We start from the raw sequence: 9,121 nt of genomic DNA, 5'->3' as shown, positions 1-9,121 counted from the left end.
GGGATTACAGGCCTGGCCACTGCACCCAGCTATATCATGAGACAGGGTCTCAATAGGTTGCCCAGACTGGACTTTAGCTTGCGGGATGCTGCATTACAGGTGTGCACCACTGAATCTAGCCAGATGTTTCACATCTAATGATGGGAGAGGGTTAAAGCTCTTACTTTTTTTTTTTTTTTTGGTGGTACTGGGGTTCCTGGAAGCCCTTCTAACTCCGGGCTGCATTCCCAGACCTATTTTTTATATTTTTTTAAATTTGGAAACAGGGTCTCCTAAGCCAGCATCGCTGGCTTCGAACCTGCGCGATCCTCCTGTCTCCGCCTCCCAAGCGCGGGGATTACAAGCGTGCGCCACCACGCCTGGCTAAAGCTTACTTTGGAAACTCATGTCCCCTTGCTTTCAGTGAGCTGAGGAGGCTTGTGCTGAAAGCTTAACTCCATCTCACTAATGTCCAGAGAGGTCACTCACCCAATAAATCTAGGCCACTGCAGCTGTCCCAGACCAGTCACTCAGCACCACAGATGGTGGAAGAATTTTGGTCGTTTTTGCTTATTCATCCTCCTAACATTCAGGTGGCAGCTCTGGAAATCTTTGACTGGGCATGTTGTTTCCAGCTTCGTCACTTGACTGGAGCCACACTGTATGAAATGATTTTTAGTGATCCTAGCTCCTAGCCAGTCTTTTATTCTGTGAAGGTAGGATAGACCTTTTTCTGTGGAGCTCTCTGGGGTGTGCTTGCTTGGGATCAGTGAGTACCTGCTGTGTTTGCTATCAGTGCTATCCTCCTCCAACCATTCCATTGGCCCCAGCACCCCCCTGGCTGTACTTAATGAAGTACACATGTCATCTTCAAAATAAAATTTATTCAATTTGTAACAAGAACATTGAATCTGCACATTTGCGCACAAGTTCACATTTAAAAACAGCGGAGCACATCAGTAATAAAAAAAATCTATGATACAAGTGGAACATCCCGACCACCAGGAAGATTAAGGAAGGAGATGAGACCACTCTTTACAGTCTGCTTCAAACGCCTCAAAAAGGTCCCAGAGATTCCAGGGAGCACCTGCTTTATTTAATAAATCGTGAGCATAAAAGTTTGGGGTAGCCTGGGGCAAAGGTAACAGTCAGTAGGAGAGTTTCTGGACTTGTTTTCTGTGTTTAGAACAAGTTCTTTCAAAATAAAGTAGGAAAAAAGAAAGAAAAGGCACGTTGAGTTATGCCAAGCAAACCAAAATCCGACAAAACATAAAAACCAGTTTCTGGTGGCTTATGGAGAAGGAGCGTTTCAGGCTGGTTCTCGTGTTTGTCTCCTCAGCTTGAGTTGAGCCCTGGGTGTCAGCTCTGCACGTGCACAAGGACGCTGCCACCAGCATGGCTGTGAGGACGTGACGGCAGCACCAGTCGTACGCTTCCTGGGTGTCTTCACGCTGATGAGGGGTGGATCCAGTTTAGAAATCCTGTCCTAGATCTCTGGGGCATTGAGATGAGGCTGGTTCTCTGTTCAGAGCAGAAGCCAGGCCCAGTCACCCTCCGCTTCCAGGAAGCACCTTGCAATGGCTCTGCATGCGTCACGGGCCGAACCCTGGAGGTTAGGAGTGTGCAGCTTCCTGCTTCGGTGGCAGGCCTTCACGTAATGAGGGTATCAGATGAACTGAGGGAACTCATATGCTATGTCTAATACATGCCTTGATCTTTTAGTCTGGGAGGCAAAACAAAGTCCACGATGCTTTTAAGTTGGATTGGTGCTAAAACAACTAAAATCTCTTGTCTACCATTAAAAACCAAAGCAAAATTAAAAACCATAGTAGCCATTCACCATCACGACCATCACTATTAAGACACACCAGTACTGAAGAAATGACGACTATTTCACAGACCTGTTGGGTGGGGTGCAGCACAGAGGAAGTCAGCTCTGGGTTTGACCCACTTATCCACAAGGCTGACACTATGGCATTGCTGTGTGAGGACTCACAGGTCAGCCAGGAGCTGGGTGCCCGGACAAGGTGACACATATTTTAATACTCACAATGTAAACAAGGTATCCACAAAGAGTTGTCACAAAAAGCCCAAATGGGCTTTACTTAGAAATGCCCTTTTAAAAGTGACTCTTTTTGCATAATTTTTTTCTTAGGAAAACAAAAAAACTCCTACAAGGGATCTTTCCCAAACATCTAGATCACTTCAGAACTGAACTCCTCAGAGGAAGTAGGTAAAGACTTCTGCAAGCTCCCATGTCTCAGAAACTTCTCCTAGGAAGCTTTGGGTCTACCTGACAGCAGCTGTCTGGAGCCCATGAGAAAGCAAGAGAGGACCTCCTTAGGCTAGTCCTAGCTTTTGGGAGTTCTCAAAATGAGAAAGAGGAAGTACCAGCTGGAACAAAGGTACAGAACCAGGAGAACACTAAGGAGCCTGCGGAGGCTGAGATGCTAGGAATGACCCCACACAAATGTCCTAAACAGAATCTGAAAGGCAACCAAGACAAGGAGAGACGGGCACTACCACACCACGGCACTACGTCTACTGAGGTGTACATTACTCCAGTGTGCTTCTAAGAAGCAACCGTCGGAATTTCCTGTTCACCAGGTAACCACCCAGATTACAGCCATGTGTTCCTGGGGCTTTTACCCCATGCATCAAAATGTCAACTCTGTGCATGTGCACACAAACGATCCGCCAGAGTTACTGAGGAACTATGATGGTCTTCAGAGAAGAGAAAAAGAGTGAGGCATTGGACAGGATTATTAGGGTTTTCTTGCTCATCTGTTACTCTACTGAACCTGATGTTCCAGGTCTGGGAACACAAAAGGTAAACAGGCTGCCTGAAATTGTATCAAAGTTTGAAGAGAAGAATGTCTGAAAAGTCCTCAATAGTTCCTCATGCATCTCCCCTGAACATTGCTCAACCATGTACATAACTCTAGAACACCCAAGGGTGAGGTTGGAGAGGCTGGCAAGACGGCTTGGCGTGGTTAGATTACAAACCCTGTACAGAAGATATTTAGGCAGGTAAATGAACAGATTAAAAATGTAATTAAAAAAGGAAGGCAGAGCAAGACTGCTTTCACTCTTTGTTTTCCTGGCATTAAGAGGGCTCTCTCTCCACCTTTACTGGATGTCACGCAGCAGAGTGATCACTGGACACCACGGCAGGAGAGAAGAGTGCCGTGCTGTGGAGCCCGCTTGTGTGAACTTAATGCCACTCCTAACCTCCTGCAAATCCTCTCCCATGCTGGCTGCGGCCTCCCGTCCTCCTCCCCACAGTGGCGGTGGAGCCGTCTCTACAAGACCGGGAGGTTTAGCCCTAGTCCACATCACCTGCCTCACAAGCGTCTTGTCCTGGCACAGCACTTTACACACCAAAACAGTCAGGAATCACAAGGCTGTGTGGACGACACACTTGAATGTTTAAGGAAACCACTGAAGGACAGCACAGGTACACGCAACGCCTACACCAGGATACTTTCAGCAGGTGACTTTCTGCCCAACCTGCCTCTTGGCAGTGATGCCAGACCCATCCTTGGCAACTGGATGCACGGCTCCTCTGCGGATGGCCTCGGTTGCCCTACTACCTGCCCCTTCAAACTGGTGACATTACCTTGACAGCTGTACACCTGTCTCTTCCTCTCAGTGTCAGGAGTGAATCAAAAACCTAAGTTTCAAATCCGTGCTCTGCCCATCCTCAGCACTGTGGCCATCAACGAGAGCCAACAGGAAGCAAATCTGCAAACCTCTCCAGTTCTGATGAGCTGTGTGGGTGTTTCACTCCAGGCTAAATACATTTTCTGTAGGAAGCCCAAAGAGGCTTGTTTATGGCAGGTGCTCCACGTTAAGGATCTCCACAACATCAGCAAAGTGATGGCGTTTTAGCAGAGTGATCATGGGTGCCTGCCTGCCCTTGGCAGAGGCTGCGCCCGCGGCCTCTCAGCCTCCATTAGGAGCTTCCACTCTGGGCAACGCATCCACACTCCCTGGCAAAGAACGTTCTGAGATTTTAGTCTGAAACAAATTGGCCTTCAGTCAGTCGCACTGAGATCTAATGGGAGCCTTAGGGGTTTCTCTGAGGAGGAAGTTACTAATGCATGATTTGGCAGGAGCTGTCGATTCAAAGTCTCCATTTAAACAATTAAAACCACCATCAATGTACTGTGTATATTCCTATCAACAACTATCACTTTTATTTCTGGTATCTCTGTGTTTTCCAGTTGCAACTTTACTCCTTCCTAAACCGAGTAAGTAAAAAAGACCCCACAACACCAACAACAAAACATTGTAAGAAAGAGACATTATGTACATGAATACTGTGCATAAACTGTAGAGAAATGATAAACCTTCCAGGAAAAAAGGGAAAAACTATGTCAAGTGTTAACAGTGATAATGTAGAAAGTTCTGCATTCAATGGAGGTTATACATATGTAACAATTCAAATATGGTCTATGAAATTAAAAAAATAGGATGAGAGAAATAGCAAGGGGATAAAAATAAATTGGAAAAAATACGGCCATTAAACTCAAGAGGCCCACAGAATCATTCAAGTAATGGAAGGGTTAAAACCCTACATATGGATTCATTTTACAAGAACACATTGACTTTTGATTGCTGTTTTTCAAACTTGCTGACACTGTTTCAGCTGGGAGGTGCTGCCTAGCACACTTTCTGCCAGGTGGAGCCAGAATGACCTAGTGTGGATCCAACCTGAAGTTCTTGGGCAGTTCCTCCCCACCCTCCACTTTATGACCTTCTCCTCTTATTATACTTTCCTCTACGAAAGACCTCTCAAGTTCAATTTGGGGTTCCCTTTAATTTCAAAAATTATTTTCTTGAGGAAAAACCTGTTTGCTTGGTAAGTTTCCATGCCTTTCTGGAATGACACGCTGTGGAATACCAGAAGAAAGAGATTCCAGAGGATCCTTGTAAAGCAAAGCAGGGCCTGCCCACTTGGAGCTCCAAGGCCTGGGGCTGCAGATGAAGGCTGCGGGTGCTGTGATGGCCGAGCTGCCTGCAGCCCATCCAGGGCCTCTGGCCTGGGAGCCATCATCGCAGAGGCCTAGGGGAACAATTTTAATTCCCAGCTTCAGCACCACTCTCCTATCTGTTCCCGTCTCTCAGTCAAGAAAGCATGTCTTTCCTCAGAGGGCAAAAGGAGGAGCAGGTGGTAAATGACTGAAAAACAGCAATTTGTCTTTGATAAAGGTGTTCTTTGAAAATGAGGTGGGTTTTTTTTGAGGTTTGAGAATTTCTTAAAAATAAAAAAATGATAAAATGGTCTTGCCATCAGAATCTCTTTCTCTCTCTCTCTCTCTACACACACACACACACACACACACACACACACACACACACACACACGAAAAACCCAAACCCTGCATGCGTCAAAACAGTAAAATGACCAAAACATTATAAAATTAACTGATAAAGTGCATGTTCCTTACATATTACACCTGCCCCTTTTACAAACATTTCTTTTAGAAAATCACATGTATAGGCTCAGAATTACATGGTGTTATAGAAGGGGTTGGTTGTCCGTTTTTTCTCATTTGCCCTTTTCAGTCTCCTAAGGGGGTGAGTTCTGCCGTGCTGCTGACGGGGTGTCACGGCCAGCCCTGGAGCTGGGCCTGCACGAGACAGTCCCTGGGTCTGTAGCAAAGGAAGGCCTCCTTCAGAACTAGTCAATTCTGGTCCTGCCCTGGGGAGCAAATACTGCTGACCATAACCAAATTCTTTGGCATACTGCACGAGGGGCCTCTCCACCGGCTTGCTCTGCGCAATACACTCTGTTGTTTTGAGTTGCTCTACTAGATACTTGGTTGGCTCTAGGTTCTGGGGGGCACCTGGGTTTTCTGGGGGCTCCCGGGCCTCCATGGCATGCATGCCTGAGTCTGTTCTGATGAAGGGCTGGAGCAGCTTGAGATGACGGGATTCAGAAGAGACAGGCTCTCTCTCTGGTAGATAGTCTTTACAGAGGTCCAGGTAACCTAACTTGGCGAGGGAGGCTGAGCGCCTCATCTGGGGTGGTTTGGTGAGCCCTGCCTGGAAAGCCACTTGAGACTCGATCTCTTTAGCACGCTCCTTCACCATGCTGGGGCTGAGACTCTTTATGTTTTCACTACTAGAGCTATGTGGGAGTCGACAGGCTACAGGTGGTGGGTCCACATTTTTCGGTGATAACTCAGTGTTGTCACTGAGTCTGCCAATTAAACTGCGGTCTTCACTACTTAGCTGAGAGCCCCTATGTGCTACTTCGTGGCCACTGGGGAGGAGGCCCTCCTGTCTTCTGTCCCGGCTGACCTGCTCTGCTGAGGGCTCGCCATCTGTGGTGCTGCTCTGCCTTGTGAAGCCTTCCAGGCACACCATGGTCTGGGGGTGCAGGTAATCCAAGGGGGCGGGTGGTATGTGGGATGTGCCACTGACAAAAGGTGCCGCTGTCTCCAGGGCTGTGGACGGGCCGCTGCCCCTGTCCTCAGGGCTACTCAGCAAGGAAGTCAGATCCGTGGGCCGGTCATGCTCAGTAGAGGAAGGATGAGGCGGAGGTAGCACTTGGGGGTGCAGAGAAACCTGGCTGGGGTCTAGAGTCCTGTTCAGATTTTCATCCAGGGCGCCGAGCATGGCGACAGGCTTCTCCACTCTTGCCTTCCTTGGCCCTCGGTCCCTGCGCTCTTTGCTGACGGTGGTCTCACTGCCTGGCCCTGTGTGACCGAGTGTAACCGTGTGGGTGTACTCAATGATTTCTACCTTCTTGGGGAAGGGGAGTGGGATGGCCTGTGTCTCAGCGCCTTGGTGTGAAGCCACAGTCCTCTGTTCCTGTGGGACTCCTTCCTGCTTTGTTCTGGCATCTGGCCCTGGGTGCTCCTCGGGAGCTGGCCAGGCTTGGCGCTCTGGGTGCTCGGGGGCCGGAGCGGCGACGTGCTGCTCGCCCTGGGACGGGGCGCCGGCCTCCCACCCACTGCATTTCCCTTTGCTCTTGCTTATCTCTGGCTCCCTGGGGACGAAACAATGTTCTGAGGCAGCTTCATCGCTTTTCCCTTTGGGTGTTAGGTCTGCCACGGAAGAATCATTCTTGGAATTCTTCCGAGTGGACAGTGAGGTACACGTAGGGGCAGTACCATGGTGTTCCTGCTCCTGCCGTAAGCGCTCTTCAAACTCCAGGGTGGCTCGCCTCACGGACCCAGGGCACCACTTGGCTCCCGGGGGCACCCCTGGGCCCCGGAGCTCATGCTCCCCCTGGGCAGGTTCCTCCTCTTCCAGGTCTGCTATGTGTGGGTGTGTGGCTGGACAGCCCTCTGGGCTGGTCTTTCCCGAGGCTTTGGCTGGCTCAGGCTGGGCTGCACAGAAGCCCTCGTCTTGCTCCAGGTGGCCAGGCTTGCCATCTGGGGCCTGGAGCCTCTCCAGGGGCAGATCATGGGTGATGCTCTTCTTTGGTGTATGGCATGGGTTGGACAGAATGTCCCCTTTCAGTGGAGTCTGCCCAACTCCTTGACTGATGGACTCAATTTCAGTGATGATTTCTTTGACTGAAATTGCATTCTCTGAGTGAGACTGCATGGAGATGTCTGGACTGACCAGCTCTGAGATTGCCTAAGAAGAAAAAGTAGTGAGATGATTAGGGCAAGAGTGCAGCCTAATTGAAGATGCTGGTGTCCGTCCGTCCGTCTGTCTGTCCTTCCTTCCTTCCCCTCCCTCCATCCCTCCCTTCCTTCTTGTACTAAGGATTGAACCCAGGGGCATTGTGCCTCTAAGCTCTATCCAAGCTCTTATTATTTTTTAATCTTGAAATAGGGTCTCCTTAAGTTGCTGAAGCTGGCCTCAAACCTGAAACCGCACTGCCTCACCTCCTAAGTACTGGGATCACAGGGATGTGTCACGGTGCCTAGCTATGCTCTGTTTATTAATTCTCTGGTCTAGGAGAACCTATCTGGCTATGAGAACATAAATCATGGAGCAGCTGGGACCTATTCTGTCTTGTCATACTACAAGGAAAAAAACCCCACAAAACTGGGAGTCATCAAGGCCAGAGATAGATTATTAATTACAGACTGTGTCACTGTCTACTAAACTTTCTTTTTTTTTTTTTTTTTTTTGCAGGTCTGGGGATGGAACCCAGAGGCATTTGACCTCCGAGCCATACCCCCGGCCCATTTTTTATTCTTTATTTTGAAACAGGGTCTCACTGAGTTGCAGAGGCCTCACTAAGTAGCTGAGGCTGTCTGTTAACCGCGATCCTCCAGTCTCGGCCTCCCAAATGCTGGGATTACAAGCATGCGCCACCACGCCCGGCCTAAACTTTCTGTCTTGTTTGCTCAAGCAAAATTCTAGTCTAGTATCTTACTCTAAAATAAATAGCAAGTAGCTTTGGGAACTCCTGTAATCCATAACCTTCTAGAACCACAAGTCTCCAGGAATCAGGACATACCTTTTCCCTTTGGCCTATCAACTTCCAGTCTGAGCCTAACTTGTGTGGGGGGAAGATCTCTATTCCAAGGCGTGGTGGCCACCTTAGAGATGCCCAGTAGGAGGCAGAGAGTGGCTGTGGCTGTCATCTGAGGTCTCATCTGGAGACTCACTGCTGTCTGCTGTCTTCTCTCCTTTCTTACTAGCTTTCACTCGTGAATTTACTGCTCCTCCTAGCAGTAACATCCTAGCACACACAGGTAGAAAGAATATGGCTCCTTCTGGGAAAAATTTGTCAGCACTACTGCACTCCAGAGACACAGCTTTGGGGATGGGAGATGATGGAACAGAAGCAGAGGCAAGAGTTGCCCTGGGTTAAGGAAGAGAACAGATGAGGTATGGACAGAGTGGGGATAAATTTAAGTTGAAATCAAGAAATGTCAAGAATCTAAGTCCATCCTTTAAATTCATTACTTGAGCCGGGCGTGGTGGCGCACGCTTGTAATCCCAGTACTTGGGAGGCTAAGACAGGAGGATTGTACAGATTTGAAGCCAGCCTCAGCTACTTAGTGAGGCTCTCAGCAATTTAGTGAGACCCTGTTTCCAAATAAAGTATAAAAAATAGGTCTGGGAGTGTAGCCCGGAGGGAGAAAAGCTCCTCAGTTCCACCCCCAGCACCACCCCCCCCCACACACAAAAATTAAATTTATTAAATGAAGTTTTGTATGTTAGA

The 9,121-nt window shown here is 48.6% G+C and overlaps 1 protein-coding gene across 3 annotated transcripts in view; it reads right to left on the bottom strand.

Annotated features, from left to right (window-relative positions):
* Window positions 1-5,493: 5,493 nt before the first annotated feature.
* Window positions 5,494-9,121, bottom strand: part of SSH2 (slingshot protein phosphatase 2) — a gene marked incomplete at both ends in the record, with an annotated part of 261,436 nt that continues 257,808 nt past the window's right edge. For all 3 annotated transcript variants that reach the window (XM_080712744.1, XM_080712746.1, XM_080712745.1), the window contains one exon: window positions 5,494-7,575. In XM_080712744.1, coding sequence (XP_080568870.1) covers window positions 5,494-7,575 — 2,082 coding nt within the window. The remainder of the gene's footprint in view (window positions 7,576-9,121) is intronic.

The sequence above is a fragment of the Muscardinus avellanarius genome, assembly GCF_963383645.1.
Source record: "Muscardinus avellanarius genome assembly, chromosome: 16".
NCBI lineage: Eukaryota > Metazoa > Chordata > Mammalia > Rodentia > Gliridae > Muscardinus > Muscardinus avellanarius.
Note: the sequence above shows the minus strand (reverse complement) of the source record. Positions and strands in the feature narration are given on the sequence as shown.